Source organism: Podarcis vaucheri (genome assembly GCF_965113315.1).
Source record: "Podarcis vaucheri genome assembly, chromosome: 6".
NCBI classification, from domain to species: Eukaryota; Metazoa; Chordata; class Lepidosauria; order Squamata; family Lacertidae; genus Podarcis; species Podarcis vaucheri.
This window is the reverse complement of record NC_138764.1, coordinates 55016646-55037178: the sequence shown is the minus strand read 5'-3', so window position 1 is coordinate 55037178 and position 20533 is coordinate 55016646. Positions and strand designations below refer to the sequence as shown.

The following is a 20533-nucleotide window of genomic DNA, read 5'->3' as shown; positions in this document are numbered from 1 at the left end:
CCCTTGTGTAAGTTGTGAGCTTACTGTAGTGCAGTCTTAGTCCAGAAAGAAAACGAATTGATAACACTGTATGCAATGAACTGAACAAAAACATAGTATGAGGAGAAATAAACAGGGATTTTGTGTTTCTGAACAATTCAGGCCAAGTCCATACTAGGAACATATACAGCAACTACACAGTGGAAAACTCCCTTAGAACCGCACAGGCAACCAGAGCACAAGTTACCTTAGAAAGGATCATGCCATTCTGACTGATTGCTAGGCAACAACAACATCTTCTTGGTTAGCTGTACTTCTAGTGTTGAGATACTCTTGGACTATATACTGAACAGGGCTTTGCTCTTGAAGGTGATAGCACGTGTACCTATCAGCTCAGGAGTATGTGAAAAAGAAAAAAATTAACCCCTGTATCTATAATAGGTGTCAATTCCTACTATAGGGTTGTATGGGGTGTTATGGGAGGGGTAGTACCTCTGGTGGGGGGACACGTCATGCTCCTTCTGGAGTAATTTCTCCACCTTCGGTTCCCACCATGCACTCAGCTCCTAGAAGCTGTCAGCATGCGACAGCAGCCACACCCCAGGAACAGCTACAACTGGCTGCCTAAACCAGGTGAGGGTAGCCAATGGGTCTTAAACCCTTGGTGAGTTAGGGAAAGGGAAAGGAGCTAGGAGAAGGAAAACTCTGATCCTAAACCTTTGCTGCCTTGCAGCTATACTCATTTGTGAGAAAGGTTTCGGGAGTAAACCCCAAGGAACAATCTGTACCCGTAGACTTGAGGGACAACCCTACACAAATTCGTAGCGCAGTCCCTAAGATGGTTGGATGGCATCTTGTAAACCTCCTTCTGGCAACTCCTGCAGCCAAGCTGGTGCCAAACATAATGCTCTGCTTTCCTTTGGATCACATTAGCAAGGCAAGAGTTGTCTGGGGAGCCCAGGATCTCCAGACACACTGCCCAGGCTTGTGCCCTGGGAAGGTCACTTTGGTGCTGCTAACAAAGTGGTTTGACTTCACCACCAGAGGTGCACTCCATTGTCCCTTGAGACAGATGGATACCAACATGTCAATCCCTGGTCTCAAGTATCCTTCCTCGGTGTTTAGATCAATGCATCTTTACAGTGTGTGATCCTGCAGTGGGGCAGACAGTCCAGGATTCAAAGGGTGCTGATAACTTTCAGATCCATAGCCACTGTGGTTTAAAAATCTGGTGCCTGAGCATATTAGCGTGTGGGGATTTGTCAGCTGCCTGAGTGCTAGCAGAAGGCACCCAGAGGCTTTTCGACTGTGATACTCAAAAACTAGGAAACAATGTTGTTTCTATTTGTAGATATTTTGAAGTGAGGAGGAGTGACTAAAAAAACCCCTCAGTTTAGATCTAACTAATTATTTTGAGATGACAAAACAGCTCATATTCACAGCATCTTTTCTGAAACATGTTTTGCTTTCTAACTGCCAAATGCAGAGCCTGTATCCTTGATCCTAGTTGATGACACACAAAACATGCTTCCCAGGGTAGGATTAAAGATCCCTCATGCCTTGGCATTGATTAGGAAGAAACAAATCCTAAATCAATGGACTTCTCCTTTGCATACCATCATTCAGACATGGCCCAGAGAACTTGAGATGTATCACCTGTCCCCTGAGCTGACTTGTATGGTTAATGGTTCAAACTTCAGGAGCATCTCTTGCCAAGTCCAGTATGTCTTATTAGCTTAATCAGCAATGTAAACATGGATACACTGGCTAACTGGAATTCCATCATGAGAGCACACTGGGGAATGTGAAGTATGGAAAATATACAAACATTGAACAAAAGGATCCTTGGGTTAAGGATGCTTGCTGTCAAATACCCAATGGGAGCAATTCTGCTGGCAGGAATTAAACCTCATACAGCTGCCTGCCAGTTTCCCTCTGCACTCTGACCATGTACAGATTTCTTATTTGTAAATGTTTTAAGTTATATGTGCACTTTCCTTGGTCAGTTCAGATTCCCAGGCACGTAGATTTCCCTGGATTCTGATCCTTGACTCCAGCTGACCCTGGGTACCTCCACTTGTGATGTTGAACAAGGTCTTCAGGGATGCATGTTTGGTCCTGTTGTTTGCAGTGTTGGTGCCACATCAGTTCAGATGTAAGAGGGACAAAAAGTGAGTTGGAGATGTAGTCTTTGTTACTTAGGCTTATTCTAGTTTGGAAATGAACTGATTTATTTACAGTATTCCATTTTATTCTTTTCCATTCCGTGAACTTGTAACACATCCATTTCCCTATATTCTGTATCTGACATTGTTGGAGGCTGAAAATGGCTCTGAAGGTATAAGGTGCATCCTGTGGTTGAGCTATGGGCCTGCTGTTATCAGCAATGGATTTTGTTTGCCGCATACTGTACTTGCTTCATCCTCCCAATCATTGATGGATTCATTCTATGGTATACCTTCCTGCTCTCACCAATGTGTTTCTCGTTTCCCTGTAGGCATCACCTGCTGCAAGAGCTCTGTCTGAAGGATGCCATTCATCATTATCGCCCCTCCCCTTTATGGTACACTACCCCACCACCACCACTCAAACTAACACCCTAGGTGAACCTCCACCACCTTCCCTTATGTCATGTGGTGGAACAGTGTGAAAACTATGTTCAGGGGGTTCTCCCCTATGAGGAGAGAGGAAGGGGCTTTATGTGAGAACGGCTGCTCCAGGGCAGGAAAAGCAGAGGTGATACGTGTGGGAAGAGGCGAAATGTTTGGTGTTGCTCTTTGAATCTTTTAAATGTCTCCAGCCATGCTTCCCCTGCTTTCTCTGCTCCATTCCTGTCACGTGGCTTTAGGTTTAAACCATCCCTTACCATGTGCATCCATTGGAGAGCTGCCATTAAGGAGGAAGAGGGTCAGGTAAGGGCCATATTAGGTAGAAAGCGTGAGCTCACAAGGAAGTCGTATGAATTTCTCAGGAGCTCCCCAGCAGAAGCACTTGAGGTACTGACTTAAGAGTTCTGTGGCCATCGTTAGTCAAGCTAATCAGTGTTTAAATATTCATCTCAAGTCTGTGATTTGGCTAGCCACTTGCCACTTGCCAGAACTGGACTTTCTTAAATGCAGTGCCTGATTTAGCAAAGTTCTACTTTCAGTGATTACCTTTACCTTACAGTAATCCTTAATCAAATGTTACTAAGGTCTATATCTGCCCCAATACACCAGCATCTAGTATAAATGCCACCTGTTTGAGGTGAAGCTTGCCTGACATGTCTAGTTGTAAATGCTCTGCAGTGAGTTTGGAGCATCTTTTCATATGGGACAGAAAGGGAAATGCTTGTCTTTATCCTAGAGCTTGTTTACACAGTAGGATAGAATCTCTTAATAAGATTTTTATATATATTGAATGGATAAACTCAGCTTTAGTTCCTCTATTACTGCTTTGGAGATCCATGCAGGTTGCCAGACTGAGTATATCAGGTTTTCTGTGCATCTCCTCTTTACGATTCTCATGCTGTGCAGGTACTGACCATGGCAATGTTTATGTGGCAGATTGCTGCAAAAAAAAAAGTGATAGAACATACCAAGGTGATTATTGGTATTCACATTATTCCAGGCACCTCACTTTTAAGTCACTTCAACCTTGTGAGTTCTGTGCGCAAGGCTGAGGCTGAAGCTTTAGGGGTTGTTATCTCTGAAAAAAATCATTGTGTAAACAGCCCCCAGGAGAATGTCTGTAAAGCTGATCTGAGACCAGATTTTGAAGGTAGCAATGTTGCTGCTGTATGAGTGACAATTTAAGGGGTCTCAAGGCCTTCTCTTTGTTCAATCCTCAATCAGTTTAAGATGAGACAATTGCCCATTGTCTTCCACATGTTACCGTGTGCCACTGGTTGGCTTAACAGCATGTTAATATTGGCAAAAGGAATATGATAGTACATCTTATTAATATTTGAGCATGTTGCAAATTCTGCTGTTTAGTCTGAAATGTGTATCCGTTTTTCCAGTGTAATTTATAGCACATTATTTTCATCTGTGTCATGTGTGACGGAGCCTCCCATTAAAGCATTCTTTTATGAATCTCTGATAAGCAAATTCACTGATTGGTAATTAGATTCACCCCCTGCCTTAATTGCAGTTTAATTAATATCGGACTCAAAATATAAAAGTGAAAATGAAACTAAATCTATATTCAGTAGTTTAAGCTGCATCCTGGTTCTTCATTGCCTTGGTTCCCTGAGCAACATCTTGGCTCCTCCAGGGCTTGAAAATGCCAGCTGCTACTGAACCCATGCAGGAGTGGCAGGACAGGGCTGCTTACTGGGATGGGGAAGGGCAGCGGGGAAGTTGGGAATGTGCAGCCGAACCAACGGAAGCACTAGATTGGCTCTGCCCGTGCTCCTGCACAGCTCCAACCTCACCACTGCTCTGCCCCGGTAGGTGCCAGTAACACCTGTGTCAGCAAAGTGGCTTTGCTGCACCACCGAGGCTGCTCCTTGGCCCATAAAAGTGTGTGGCAGAGTAAGAGTGGAGCTCCTGCAGGACATTGTTAGTCTCCCACCCATCATCTGGACTAGGATCAGGGCAGATTTCTTAACCTGTGATCTCTGAATGGGGGTAAACCTTTACTGACAAGACCAAGCACAATTCTAGTGGACTAGACTCACTAGACTGAACTGGAAGTGCAGTAGCCATTTCCTTTCCTTCTGCTGCCCATGCCTTGCTGTTCCAGCAATGACCCCTTTACTCACTGAAGTGTAGTAATAAGCATGAGGCAAGTGGGTTAAAGTTCAACAGAGCATGCTCCAGGCACCATGAATTTTCATTGTCACGATTTTTCACCCAGCTTTTTCTGTGCACAGAGACAGTCTGGTGTAGGGAACTTGGGTTTTTTTTTTGTTATCTAATGTCAAGCATCCAGATGCAGAGATGCTGATAATTTCTACAAAGTAGAAGCATTGTTCAGCTCTTCACAAAGCTGCCTTTGAAGCATTTCAAAGGTTTGAAAATAGAATCTATTTTTTTCCTGGCTTGTGCAAATTGACTGCAACACGACAATGCAGAATGCTTTCTAATTTCACGGGAGTGCTCTACAACAGAGTGCTTCATAAATATTGCTTTGTCCTCTCCAAGTGCAAGCTACTCCCCCCCCCCCCGTAGCTTCAAAGGGAGGAAGGAAAGCTGGTAAACTCTGCATCTCTCAGTTTTAAGCTCAACTTCTTTTGACTCTACAAGAATTTCCTTTCAGTCTTGTGGCATCCTCTGCATTTAATTGTGCAAGGCACATCAACTGGGCTACCAGCTGCTCTTGCAAACCAATTGCATGCCTTGCAGCATTCCTGAATATAAGCATGAAGAGTAAAAGACACTGAATGTGTGAGGATGGGGAGGAACTAATCAGAACTATACTGAGAAACTTAAAATGGAAAGACATGAGGCTCTGAGAAAGAAAAACAGAAGCCTGTTCTTTAGGGCATGATTATTCTTTCTTAATAAAACACTCCAGATGAGCCATTAACGAGTCTGGCTCCTGTTCCTTGGAGTGAGCATTACATAGGAGGAGAGTTACCTGCAAAACAAAATCTTACCTGTCTCCAGATGCTCCAGAGATGTGAAACCTCTTAAACAGTAGCTAAAGCAAGATGATTCTCCTAAGTCAGTGCGAGACAAGTCACCCATTAAGTACAATTCCAGGGTCCTCAGTGATTCCTCCCTGAATGCACTCAGAACTATACAAGCAAACACACACACACACACTGGTCACATGCATGTGTGGGGCCTCAGACTTTCCAGAAGTAGGAGGCTTTGCCTGGCAAACCAGAAATTTGTCTTGTTGTTTCCTTCTGTTCTTTCCTGCTGCTGGATGAAGGGGGGAATAGAATTTCCCATCTAACAGCAAGTAGCTGAGCCATGAACATTCTTGCCATATAGATATTCAGGAAGCAACTTGTTTTTTAACATCACTTTAGGGAAAAGAAGATTAAGCCCCACCCTACTGAATTGCATTTTTTCATTTGATGGTTGGTTGTCGCAAAGGTACTTTAGAAGCTTGCTGTTGCCTAAAGTGGTAGAAAGGCATCTGTGTCTACTTACATCACTTGGGGTTGACTTGTACTCTAGTCAGCCTGGATATTGCTCTAGTGTCCTATGCGTTAAACTGTCGGCCATCCTGATGATGCCTGTCTGTTAAGCCACCATTAGCCATAGCCATATGTGTACCAAAGGTAGTAATTTTGTTCATTCTGGGGAAAAGGTACTCCAAAAGTGATTGAATAATGTGGCCCTGCAATCATTGCCCTTACAGTGCATTTCTGTCTGTCTTTGTGATCCTGAAACTGCTTCACATAGCTCCCAATTGAGCCTTCCTGGAAGGCCCAGTCCATTAGCTAGTATTAAATTATTCCTTGGATATTGCATGTCTTCTGCATGGACATCTCCTAACCTTCCTTCAAGCTCACTAGATTCCCTGGACCCAGCAGCTGATGGTTGCTTGTACAGTATGTGTTCATTGCCTGGAACAGAGAACTGCACTGTTTTAGAAACATGGTTTCTATCTGCTGATATGTACACAAGAAAAGCTGGGCACGGATCAGCATCAGAAGATGGACAAATATGGAGTGTATGTCATCCAGACTGTTCGCTGAGTCTAGGGGATCACTACATGGCAGATGTGGGTCTTCAGCCTAAAGTAGTATGTTTTAAAGCTCTTGGGAGCTCAGAAGGGTCTAGCACTGACAGTTATCCTAGCTCATTTCATGAGCTGCTGGGTTTAAGAACAAATGATTAATAGCACTGTAAGTGTCATACCTATAACGACAGCAAGGAACTGAAATTTTATCCTCTAGTATTGTTTGGTCTTATCATTCCTTCATTATTGGTCACTGATTATAAGTTGGTGTGTCTGCTTCTTATTTGGCTCCAATGCCCTTACACTGCAGTGATGCTTGTTCTTTAGTGAAAACAAAAATTAACTGCAGAAATATTGCAGTACTGGTTTGCCTAAGAGAATGGTTCTCATTTCCTGTTTTGAATGCAATAGAAGGTATCCTCATAACAAATTTACATGGCAGGATGGACTGATTCCTCTGGACATGGTTTCTTTTAATAGCTGGGCTTCTCTTGCCACAGGTGCGCCAGACCCCACTGCAGGGGCAAGCATCGATGATGAGAATTGCTGGCATTTGGATGAGGAACAGGTTCGAGAGCAGGTGAAGCTGTTCCTCTCCCAAGGAGGGTATTATGGCTCTGGAAAGCAACTCAATTCCATGTTTGCTAAGGTGAGGCGTGGCCTTCTTCTTCCCTCCCCTAAAAGCTCTGCATCCATGTGGCTTGACATCTTATAGTGTTCCTTCACTTTGCAGCTGTTATCCTTTGGAGTTCCAGAAATCAACTTCTGGTGCTTTTCAGATCACTTATTTTACTCCTTTTACAGGCATTGGCATGGTTTAGATTGCATACTATAGGAAGCATTGTGCCCCTTGCTAGTTTGTCACTAGAAAGGTCCACCCAGAGGAACATAAATCAACTTATTTTAATCCTATGAAATAAATAAATGTAGCCACTAAGTAATAAGGGAACTAAGGCTGTTGATCACAGTCTCTTGGGAGTTGGACATGCCTGATGTATGATATTCAAGTCATTTTGAGTTGCTGAATGTGTAGCACACATACATTACATACACATACATTTTCTGCTGTTCTAAAAAACTGGGTTGACAGAGCCCTTAGTTGGTGGTAGAAAGAAAACAGTCCATTTTTTGGTACGTTTTTAGATAGATGATGATGTAGTCCTGGAATTATCTATTGGTGTATGGGTCTGGCAGACATAGCCCATCCCTGCACTTCTGCCAATCAGCAGAGAAGTTGGGAGTGGTCCTCTCCATTGCAGTCCCTGAGGTGCTATGAAGAGAAAAACACTATATGTGCTCTTCAAAGATCAGTTTTCAGAGAGCGAGCTCTGAAGAGCAGAGAGAGCAGTTTCCCCTCCCATTGAAACACTGGGGTATGAGGAGCTGCTGCCAGCCCAGTGCTGTGGTGGCAAGGAAAGCCCTCCACTTCCAGAGGTTCCTCTTCTCCATCTAGCATGGTGCCTTTGCCAGGTTTTATCCATTTGAATCTCCTTCCTTCAACTAGAGCCCATTCTTTTTCCTGTATTGCACCATATTGCTGAATCAGCAACAATACTTGAAACTGAACTTAGATGTGTTCATTCAACTCTTAGGGATTTTCTTTCCCAGTGAAGTCGGCTTAATATCTTGACTTGTTCTAAAGGTGTTGACTGTAGTTTTCCTGTTTAGATGAAATGGGAAACTATATTGAATGGGAAACTTCCTGGTTTCTTTACTCATGCTTTGGAGGGAATGCCTCATCCATTTCTTGGCTTATTAAGCCAAGATACCGTATTTTTCGCCCCATAAGACGCACCGGCCCATAAGACGCACCTAGATTTTAGGGGGGGAAATAAAGGGGAAAAATTTATTTCCCCCCCCAGGTGCGCTGCGCTACACCAGGAGCTTGGGGCGTGCGGAGCTCAGCGCGCCCCAAGCTTCTGCGTGCCGGCAAGGTCTCCGCTAGCGTGGGAGAGCCGGGCGCCTCTCCCAGGGCTAGCGGACCCCTGCGCTAATCCAGAAGCTTGGGGCGTGCTGAGCTCAGCGCGCCCCAAGCTTCTGCGTGCCGGCAAGCAGTCCGCTGCCGCCCCAAGCCTCCCGCACCCCGCAGGAGGTCCCGCTGGGTGCGCGAGGCTTGGGGCGGCAGCGGACTGCTTGCGCGCACCTAGAAGCTTGGGGCGTGCTGAGCTCTGCGCGCCCCAAGCTTCTGCATGCCGGCAAGCAGTCCGCTGCCGCCCCAAGCCTCCTGCACCCCGCAGGAGGTCCCACCGGGTGCGCGAGGCTTGGGGCGGCAGCGGACTGCTTGCGCGCACCTAGAAGCTTGGGGCGTGCTGAGCTCTGCGCGCCCCAAGCTTCTGCATGCCGGCAAGCAGTCCGCTGCCGCCCCAAGCCTCCTGCACCCCGCAGGAGGTCCCACCGGGTGCGCGAGGCTTGGGGCGGCAGCGGACTGCTTGCGCGCACCTAGAAGCTTGGGGCGTGCTGAGCTCAGCGCGCCCCAAGCTTCTGCATGCCGGCAAGCAGTCCGCTGCCGCCCCAAGCCTCCTGCACCCCGCAGGAGGTCCCACCGGGTGCGCGAGGCTTGGGGCGGCAGCGGACTGCTTGCGCGCACCTAGAAGCTTGGGGCGTGCTGAGCTCAGCGCGCCCCAAGCTTCTAGGTGCGCGCAAGCAGTCCGCTGCCACCCCAAGCCTCGCGCACCCGGTGGGACCTCCTGCCGGGTGCACGAGGCTTGCAGACACTCGCCCGAAGCAGGGGGAGCCCTCCAGAGGGCTCCCCGTGCTTCGGGCGACAGGCTGCCGCCCCAAGCCTCGCGCACCCGGTGGGACCTCCTGCCGGGCGCGCGAGGCTTGCAGGCATTCGCCCCATAAGACGCACCCCGATTTCCCCTTCATTTTTGGAGGGGAAAAAGTGCGTCTTATGGGGCGAAAAATACGGTATGATTATCCAAACTCTCCCACTGTGCAGGTCTTCCACACTGCTTCTCATACTTCCTGTTTAACCATTGCATTGTAGAGAATGAAGCAAAGCCACCCTTAGAAATGAGACCATGGAGCCGAAACTGCTCTGTCTACTTTCCTCTTGCAGGTAGCTAAGTGGGGAATGAGGGTGAGGCAAAAGAAATGGGCCATTTTCAAAGCAGGAACATCTTAGGATTCGATAAATGGTAGATTTCGTCTGTTGAAGTCAGATTGTGCCTCTCTCTTGATTCTCAAGGGAGAGATTTCCTAGTTTGGATTGTCCAGCTGCCCTTGAATAAATAGTAATAATAATAATAATAATAATAATAATAATAATAATAATAATAAATTATTATTTGTACCCCGCCCATCTGGCTGGGTTTCCCCAGTCACTCTGAGTGGTTTCCAACAAAGATTAAAATGTAATAAAATGTCACACATTAAAAACTTCCCTAAACAGGGCTGCCTTCAGATGTCTTCTAAATGTCAGGTAGTTGTTTATCTCTTTGACATCTGATGGGAGGGCATTCTACAGGGCGGGTGCCACTACCAAGAAGGCTCTCTGTCTGGTTCCCTGTAGCTTTGCTTCTCACAGTGAGGGGACCGCTAGAAGGCCCTTGGCACTGGACCTCAGTGTCCAGGCAGAACAATGGGGGTGGAGATGCTCCTTCAGGTATACTGGGCCAAGACCTGAATAGACTCAGGTTAGATGAGGCTTGCTTCTTAGTGATGTGTCTTCACAACTATTTAAGGTAGCATGTTGGCCCATAGAAGTATGTAGTTCCACAGGCATGCAAAATATAGTTCCCATCTCTAAATGCATTCTGCATGTAACTGAAATAACACCTCTTTTCCTCCGCTGCCTTAGGTCCGTGAAATGCTGCGCATGAGAGATTCCAATGGCGCCAGGATGCTCACACTAATAACTGAACAGTTCATGGCAGATCCACGGCTTGCTCTCTGGAGACAGCAGGGAACTGGCATGACGGACAAATGCCGACAGCTTTGGGATGAGCTAGGTGAGTTTCCGTGTCTCTGTGTGTCCCATTAGAGAGAGGCCAGTTTGTCCAGCCATTTGTGATGGGAGAAGCTAGAAGGAGTCCTTGTGGAAAACATGTCTGATGGGCTGCATGACATTTGCTGGTCTGCTCTGGGCAAGTGGCTTCTGGAGGCAGCTAGAAACTGTACAGAGGTAGGAATGAGCATTCCATAGGCAACTGTGTACATGAGAGAAAGAATTATTTTGAGGGGAAGTTGATTCAAGAAGTAAACTTTTCCTTTCAGATTTAGCGACACAGGAAACCTCCTGATACCAGGTCAGTTTATTTGTCCAACTAGCTTCATATTCTCCACAGCTATCCAGGGTCTCTGACAGAAGCCTTTTTCTCGTCATCTGCCAGATTCTAATTTAATTGGAAATGCCAGCAATTGAACGTGGGAGCTTTTTATGCAAAGCATATGCTCTAAACTATGGTGCCTCCCCAAGATATGGTTGTCCCCGTCCCCTTTTCACAGGCTTGAATTGCAATTTAATATCTGAGTTTGGAGAAACTTTTGCCCTCATGTTCTTTATCTGCATAGGAAATGAGTAATGCATAGAAAGCTAGCTTGCCTGCAGGCTGCATCTTTGCCTTTTAGCAGCCAGGGCAAGTGCCTGCCACTGTCAGTTAGCGTAAGAGAGGCCTGTAGGCTGCCATAAAAACAGCCTCTTTGAACTTTGCTTGTGGCTGAAAACTGGGGAAGAGATTTATATTCCAAGACAATCTGCCATAGCCTTTTATTTGGGAGATGGTGGTTGAGTTTGGATGTCACAACAAACCATGGTTTATCTTGATGAGAAAGAGCTGCAGTGAGCCTTTAGTGCTCTTTCCCCTCGCCCTCCCCCCGCCTGGCCGGGCTGCAAGAAAGAGATTGGAAGCTTCAGCTTCCATTTTTCACTGACTGCAGTTTAACCAATGCTTTGAAGTGGGCTTGTCTCAAACAAACCATGGTTAGGATTAACCACAATTTGTCAGTTTGGGACAAAATGACAAGTTTTGGTTAATGTGAAACAAAAGTGAAGCTTCCAAGCTCTTCATGACTGCTAGTAATGGGGAGTGTGTGAACTCGAATTGTGGATTGCTCCTGTCATAATAAAGTTGTTCAAATAAACCGTGTTTATTATGATGTCCAAATGCAACTGCTATATCTCTCAGGGCAGCTAGTATTTATCCTTCAAGCCAAGAAGCCTGCTGTTTCTATCGGCCAAATTGAGTAGTGTTTGATCCCGATTTGAAATGAAAATAGTGTTGCAGCCCAGGCCTGAAGTACAGCCGAGTTTGTACTGTTAGAGGTGATGAGAGGAATATTCTTGCCAGGCTGAACCCAGCACTGTGTTTGATCTTTAACAGAGAGAGACCAGGAGTGCAGTTCTGTATATCGGAATACTCAGTGCAACTCGTCAGTATAAATATGTATATTTTCATGTATAATCTTGGCTGGGATAGCAGTAAGAGAGGGGGACACAGAGAGGCAAGGGAAAGAAGGACTGAGAGTCTTGGAGCAAGGAAATATGTGCCCACTGACCCCTGAAGAGAGCTCTGAAGTCCAGACTCCCCTTTCACAATTTGTTTCTAAGTCTTTAGCATATACTGCCTACATGTTTTCACGGGTTTTCTTTGCATTCATGAGAGAAAGTCTGTCTTTCAAGGTTTGTGCCAGATCCAGCAAAATCCTGTGGAAGCAACACTTCATAAGTGGGACCGCAAACCTGTCAGCCCAAAGCAGTCTGGGTTATCTGTATGGAAAGGCATAATGAGGATTGAAGAAACTGTTCTTTGCACTTCTGGTTTAAAGTATGCATGGCTACCTTTTAGAGATGGTTTGCAGATTGTCATTCTCCCTTCTTTTGGGCAAGCCAGACAATTCCTATCCTTAGCCCCCCACCCCAGCTGCCATGTCTGCTTGGGCTGTGTGGAGCATGGTCGCAAGAGTGTTGCAGGTACATATTAAATCATGCTCACAACATCAGTTAGGTGACAAACAGCATGGGCTTCTTCTCCTTATTTGGAGGCTGAGCGCTTTCCCCACTATGCCATTGCTGTGGTGTGTGTGCGCACGCATGTGCTTGCCCAACCATTTAAACATAAAGAGAGAGGCAAGCACCATCAAGAGAGGAGGGAATGTGTGAGCCAGAGGCTCATTCATGTAATGCCAAATAATGGTTTGTGGAGCAAGCCTGTCCCAACCCTGCTCCTTAGACCTTTTCTGCCTCTTACGGACCTTATGAAAATTATGTATTCCTTCTCTTCAGAGCCAAAGAATACATCTCCCTTTTAAAGGCTGCAAACAACACTGGTCCACTGCCCCTCAGTGAGGCACTTCAACCTTTTCCTTTATAGGTTGGGGGGGGGCACCGAGTTAGAAAGCATTCTTTTATATTCCAGAAAGGCCTTACTGATCTTTGCAGGAAGAAGAAAGCTGGCCGTCCTGAACTACATGCTTTCAAGCTCAGGCTGAATTATTCCACTTGAAAACCTCTATCTAGTTTGCAGTGTGAACTGAGATCTATGTTAAGCATAACAGCATCAGCAAAGGTTCATCTAGCCTGGGAAGCCCAAAAGCGAGACATGAGCTCAATAGCCCTCTCTGCATCTTGCTTTCCAGCAACTGGTATTCAGATCCATGGTTCACGGAAAGGAGGGCTTTTATTCCCAGTAACGTCAGACATTTCTTTAAAGCACAAATGGTGTGTGCAGATTATTCTGCCAGTTGAAACACAAGAGCAAAGCTAATATTGCCATTGCATGAGAATCTTTGGAGCTTTAATTGCTGCAGTGCACTATTGGAGATTAGATTCTAATTGTGAGAAGTAGATTGAAAACAGTTGGACTACAGCTTGACCTTAATCTCTCTGGAGACAGTTTATGTATTTCCTTTGTTTACAGTTGGGGATTGGGCTAGGTTTGCAGGGGGGGTGGGGTAGAGAGAATAAAATGAGGGGGAAATAGGCTTAGTTCAGATGAAACACAAAACAAACAAGCCTCAGGCTCCACAAGCTCCAATTACCTCCCACACTTCCTGGTTTTCCATAAACTATAATTTGCCATTTTGTTTGGACTCAAGTCAATAGAGGAAGAGGAGGGAATGTGTGAGCCCAAGGCTTGTTCTTGTAGTGCCAGATTATGGTTTGGCATTATTACATCTGGACTTTGGGTTTTGGTTTCAGTTCAGTCAGTGGCACTGTGGTCACCTCTAGTCTCTCCTTATGATGGTGGTGTTCAAGATTCCTGTCCTCAGAAACATCTGCACATTGCGGAGGGTCTTGGGAGTGTGTTTCTAGGCACATTCTCAGTTTGTGTCAGCACCAGTGAGGCCTGAGGGGGTGGTCTAAGCTGCTACTCTATGCATGGACAAGTCCTTTCTCTGCCATTACAAATAATATCCTTGTGCAACTCCTTATAGGCATCTGTGAAATCCTGGCCATGGAAAACTGTGGTCTTAAGAGAAAAATGGTAAAGTTTTCCTTTTCTTAATCTACTATCATCCTGATAAAAAATCTTTTTTAAAAAGATCTAAAGGATAGACAATAGTTGAGTATACGTATGCCTATGCGAGAGAGATTTTGAAAGAGAGAAGGTTGTGCTAAGAATTTTTTAATGAGATTTTATGAAAATGTATTTAATAAATAAATACATTGGTAACAGTATACTATTTTGAGTGGAAGGAGCAGCTTTTTTATAAAGTGCAGCTAAAGGGTTTACGGTGAGACAGTTTTCTGGAATTGTGTCTGTTTTAAATGGATTGTGTCTATTTAATATTTTTAAGTGGGGCTATAGCTTAAAAGAGAATGTGCTTTGTAGTCATAAGATCCCAGGATCCCTATCCAGGTTAAAAAAGGACACAAGGAATTATTCCGGGTGGATTGGACATTACTGATAGATGAACCAGCACTGGAAGGCAAGTTCATGTGTTCAAGATGATATGGGCAATTTTAATATATGCACCTTTTCAAGGTGATATGGAAAAGCCAGTTGTGCAGTGACATAAATAGCAGTACTGATTACTAGGGCTTTTAGTATATGTACCACTTGGGCTAATTTTAGACTTAACCACTCCCATGTGAACACTGCTGTGTCCTTTTCCATGGTGCTTTCTGTGAAGCTGTAACATTTAAATACTGCTTACATCGTGCATGTCACCCAGTCATTGGAAAGTAGTCTGAAAGGCAAGGTATAACATTTTCAGATTAGATAGAGTGCCCATGCACACCAGCACTGACATCTCCAAGGATACGCCCGCACAGTTGGGTGGTGCACATGACATGGAGCATTTAAACACACCACATTGAGATGTCCTTTCGGCAGCTCTTACATGAATGTGATAACCTTAAAAATGTCTCAAACTCAAGCAAGCATTGATAACATTAGTCATATTCCATGAGTTCTCAGTCTGAAGAGAGAAACATACTTTAGCTAAAATCTACCTGTGTTTTGGAAAGGGTGGATCTTCATCATTCATATGAGAACCAACTAAAACATTTTTTAAAAACTGGTCAAACAAAGCTTAGTCCCCTAAATCAAATAATCAAGTGTTCAGTGTACATACAGAGGCTAGGTGAGGGCAGGGCAGTTGAAGACTGCAGACCTAGAGACAGGCCAAGCATCGTAGGCTACCACAGATTGCAGAGTAAGCTTAGTTTGCAGATTGAGTTGCTGCAGAACATGCAAAGCACAGCATCCGTACAGGTTGTCAGTTTTTCATTGCTCTTAGGCAATAATGGTGTCAGCAGCAGTCAGGGCTTGCGCTAGAAAGACTATACAGAATATACTGGTTCTCATTCCATTTCCTTCAAAGCATATCCATCTGGACCTCTATCAAAGGTATCATAAGGTGGACATCTGGAAGCTTACTTTGCATTGGTATTGTCCAAGAGGTAGGATACTATTGAGGATTGAACATACGCCAGATTCAGGAGTTCAGGTCAGGGATGTCTTGTTATTAGTTGCACACTTTTCAGAAACCAAACATGGGCAAGTGCAATCTGATCCCCTCTCTCCCTCCCTCCCTCCCTCCCTTCCTTCCTTCCTTCCTTCCTTCCTTCCTTCCTTCCTTCCTTCCTGGTAGCAAAGCATTCTAAGTCTCACTTCAGTGGCAGTTCATGCATATCAAACTTGTGTAATAGTGGTTTCATTTGCATGTCATGGTAGACAAAGCTATGACTTACCAGGACTGTGAAAAGATGCTTGTTCGTGGAGAGGAACTCATACCTGCTTTGTTCCTCTCTAGTCTTTTTAAAACAGTGCAGCAGCTAAGCCAAGGAAACCTGGAATCATGGTTAAGGTTTGTTCCCCTTTAACTATGATCTGTTTGCTTTCATCACTTGTAATCCTTTGGATCTAACTCATTTGATGGAATACACTCAGTTAATTCTGCTGCCACTTTTTGTGGGCATCAAATAGGTCTTGCAGATCTTAGGGACATGTGTAGCTTGTCAGTTAGCTAACCAAATTCCTATACAGTTCTCACATGCAAGTTTGCCATCTATGCATAGGAACAAATTCTGCACTCCAACTCCTGGAATCTGTCATTCCAAATCTGAATAAAGTTCTCTTTTTCTTTTTCTCATCGTGTCCCCTGCTGCAAAAGTGCACATTCATGCAACAAATCACTTATGAAGAGGTAAATAGATATTCAAATTGGTGTGGACACAACCAGAGGAAAGGCATAGGCCCAGCCAGCCTTGTTCACACCAGATAGCTATGATGGTTTATAATTAACATCATATTTCTGTCTATATAAAAATATCAATGTTTGTAAGTTGAAGTTGGATATTTGCTGAAATAGAGACATTCTAAACAGTGCCAATGTAGGTTTCTGCTGTTCCCACACAAGTTGACAAACTATTTTTGTTGATTCTATAAGTCGGCTATGGTATCTTGAGGAAGCATTGCATATTTCCAAGTTGGCGCTGGTGCAGTTTCAGCATCCACAAGAGAGATGTACAACTTTGATATGAATGAATAGCAAATTATACATTTATTGTCCAAGAAACATAATTGTGCAGAAATTCAAGGAAGTACCACGATGTTAGTGGGCTCTGACCAGGGTTCTGTGTTAAGTCATATGTTGATGACACAAATTCTGTGTAGCTTATTACCCTCCCCCAACACAGTAACTAGTATCAGATTTCAGAAACAGGGCAATTAGAGAGCGGTCTATCCCCTGTCATTCACTTCCAGCAGCCTGAGGTTTAGATCAGCTGTTTTGTATAAACCCAAAGGAGAGTTTAGAAACCTGCCACCCAGGAGCCAGCTCTGTGAATTACTTTATGCTGAGCATTGTGGCACTCTCCCAGCCCTTTATCAAAAGAACTGACTCTTTAAATTGGCAGCGTTGGGGAAACAGCCCTGCTGCAGGCCATTGAACTCCATGGGAGGACTTGCCGGCTGGGAGACTTCAAAAGCCAGATCTATAGAGCTGCACTCTTTTACCCTGTATGAGGAAAGGGAAAGAGACTCTTAGAAGTTCAAGGGTGGCTGCCCTGTATTTGTGGTTGGGCCCCAAAAGGAAATGCCAGGAACTGCCCCCAAACAGTTCCATGCCGCTGCTGTTCAGAATGCTCTGGAGGCGGGAAAAAGTCCTGCTCGTTCTCCAGAGATTTGTGGAAAAGTCTGAGCCGCTTAAAAGAAGGCTGGAGAAGGAGATTAACAGACTCTCAAGTGGGGGTGAGGTCAAGATGAACAAAACAGAATGGGCAGACACGGATGGCTTTTGCTGCCCTATAGCCCAAACCTGCAGCCTACCAGATCTGAACAGATCCCACCATCTGTGTGTGGAAGCCCACCAGGTCCTTGGCAGAGTTCCTGTTTTAGCAAACAGGCAAGTGCAAGGGGTTTACAGAGCCCCTGGTAGCCCCACACATAGCTGGTGGGCTCTGTGTTGCTTAGTAGGTCATATATTATGCAGACCTGCTGCAGTCTCTGGCTGCGAGTGGAATTGGTAATTTCCCAAGCCAGCAGGAAGAGTCCCAGTCAGTGCCAGTTGTGAGAGGAGAGCAGCCTGCTTAGTTGGAGTTATGCAAAGCTCAAGATTAGCTCTGGATATAATGATAGCTTTTCCTTACACCATGTTCTGTTGGTGGAAATGTATGCAGGTTTTTGAGTTACATAGAACTCCTGCAGGCCGTGAAATTGGCCCAATCAAACATATAACTGTGTGTGCATGCATGTGTGTGTGCTTTAGGACTAGCATAAACAGCTTTCTGCTATAGAGCTTTCACTGAAGGCTGAATTCTCTTCCTTGGCTGGAATAAGGTTCTGTACCACAGGACCAAAAGCTTGACAAAAGCTTGACACTATTTTTAGTATGGTATGGTTGAAATTGTCTTGCCTTTGCATGTAACTAAAATAAAAGCATCAATGAGGTAGACTTCAGTCCACAAAAACGTATGCCATAATAAATTTGTTAGTCTTTAAAGTGCCACAAAACTTTCTATTATTATTAACAAAGAGGCATTGTATGTTGCTTTAGGGCAGATGTGGCTATTCTGTGGCTCTCCAGATGTTGCTGGACTATAGCTCCCATCAGCTCCTGGTAAGGGATGATGAGAGTTGTAGTCCAAAAACTTACATAACTTACTATCTCTTCCTTGCCTCCTCTATGCATTCTGATCACTCTTTTGTTTGACAGCTATGCCAAGATCACAGTAAGGAGTATTATGACAGCAGGGTGCTGTGAAAAACTTCAAGTTTGGGGAGAGTAGTTTTCAGAAATTAACATCAAAAACCTCTTCAATGTAAATAGACTGGAGAACAATGGCAGATGAAATGCCATTGTGATATTTCTTTTCTAAAGTGGAGCAATCGTTTACTGGGTAAAAATCAGGTTATCATTTGGAACTTCTGACTCTTGGGCTTGCTGCAGTATTTTAAAGCAGTCTTTGATGTGCAGTTCAAACAGGAATTTTGTCCTGGCAGATCGAAATAATCTCAGATGCATACGCAATTATTGTCTCCCAATTTCCATCTCTCAAGAATACAGTGGAGTTTCTGTATGGAAAAATGTTGACTTTAGCTATTTATTTGCTTTTATAAATCCTCCCTCCCAATGTGCAGTGCATTTCCCTGAAGCAAGATGTGGATGTTTCTTTTAAAAAAATTCCCCAGGCAGGGAAACAATGTGGGGGCTGGGGGTAACCTTGCTGCATGCTTACACAAGATAGCAGTGAATAACTCCTTCTGCATTTCTTTACCTGGTTCATTCATACAGGGGCCCTGTGGGTGTGTGTGGTGTTAAATCCACACTGCACACTAGAAGAGAAGGGATGCTGGCTGCGACAGCTGCGGAAGTGGGGAGATATGGATGTCTGCCCGCTGGAGGATGGGAATTACGGCAATGAACTTCCCAACATCACTAGTGCACTTACTCAGAGCTCCAGTCACAGGCAAAGTAAGTTGGGGGGTGAGAGTGTCTTGTCTTCTGCTATGTAATGTTTTTCACACCGGGGAACCCCAGTGTTATAACAAGCTGTTGAACAAACAAAAAACATCTGGAAAGACCCCGACTGTGCTCAAATATAAAAGCTTGCTCAGGTGAGAGATTATCCCTATTGTTGTCTCTGCATGCCAGTTGGTAGACTCCTCTATGGAAGCACCAGGGTGATGTTTACAGTATGGAGACAAGCAGCCCTATCAGTAGGGCTTCTTCCACACTACACACTTCATACATGTTCTGTGTAAAATAGCTCATTGAGAGGGAAACTGCTGAAATGCAAATGTTGCCTGGCTTGAATTCTTAGAGCTTTCGGAATACTGACTTTTCCCATTTCTATTTCTAGGTATCTCTGGTGGCTCATGCTTTCTCTTGCTATCCTTCTCTTTATCCATGCTTGCTGGGTTTGGGTCATGGGAGGAATGGTTATCCAGGGAGGGCTGGGACTGCTGCAGGATTGGTCGTTTTGCATACTACTACTACAAACAAGAACCAATACATTTAAAAAGAAGTTAAAGTTCAGTGAATCCTTTCAGTGTCCTCAAATATCCCCTGGGCTGCATTTTATTGTGATGAAGCCCATTCGTATAGCTTGAACTTTAGGGTGAAGCCTGCACAAGCACCAGTGGTGTACTTTGTATTGTGAAGAGTCCATTGCAACCCTTGTAGAGAGAGGAAACTGCATCCGTTTTGCTTTGTAGGGCGTTTAGCAATTCTAAGCATAATTAGTTATTGGAAGCCTCCTCCCATTAAACTGGGAACGCTCCCACAGTTTGGATTAAAAACCCAAAGCTCCTTAACTGTCAGCCCTCCTCACCCTTTGGCCTCAAATCTATCTCTAAATTGGACAGCTATTTAGATTGAATGCATGCTGATTTGCCCTAATTAATTTATAGCAATGGTACAATCTGGGATTTTCAAGTCTTTGCTTGCCAGCAGTCCTGCTGCAAGCAGGAGGGATATATTAGACATGCGTGGTAGCAAATCTCTAGTGAATTACTTTGTTTGGATATGGTTAAATTTTAAAAACATGGTGACAGGAAATTCTGCTTATTGTGGTGTGGTTTGTTGTGGTGATGGCTGAGCACCTCAGTGGTCAGACCCATGGTGGCAAACATTAACCAAGTCCATGCAACACACTTGGCTACCCTGTGTGCTCTTTTCCTTGTAGGCTCTTTAGCAAGGTCAAGACGCACAGTGTTCACTCGTGCCATTGAAGGTTGTGACCTGCACTGGCAGGATAGCCACCTCCAGCGGATAATCAGCAGTGACTTCTACATCTCTCCCTCTTATCAAAGGGAGGGTGAGGGCCTCCTTTTCAACTCACAAGGACAGCCTTTGTGGCTGGGTAAGTTGTTACTCTTCTTGGTAGCAGCCATTATGTTCTTGCTTGGTAGCACACTACTCTGGGGATTCCAGTATGCTGAAGGAAGAATATTGTGTTTGCTCAAGAGATGACTGGAAAATTAAATTTGGAATCCTACTCTGGTAAAATAAGAAAAGTACACATTTGTGGTCACTTTAGGGA

At 44.7% G+C, this 20533-nt stretch overlaps 1 protein-coding gene across 4 annotated transcripts in view; it reads left to right on the top strand.

Moving 5' to 3' along the window:
- The window catches only part of ZSWIM5 (zinc finger SWIM-type containing 5), a 121104-nt gene that overhangs the window by 88175 nt on the left and 12396 nt on the right, over nucleotides 1-20533 (top strand). For all 4 annotated transcript variants that reach the window (XM_082228825.1, XM_082228827.1, XM_082228826.1 and 1 more), the window contains exons 3-6: nucleotides 7101-7249; nucleotides 10403-10553; nucleotides 18784-18963; nucleotides 20177-20353. In XM_082228825.1, coding sequence (XP_082084951.1) covers nucleotides 7101-7249; nucleotides 10403-10553; nucleotides 18784-18963; nucleotides 20177-20353 — 657 coding nt within the window. The remainder of the gene's footprint in view (nucleotides 1-7100; nucleotides 7250-10402; nucleotides 10554-18783; nucleotides 18964-20176; nucleotides 20354-20533) is intronic.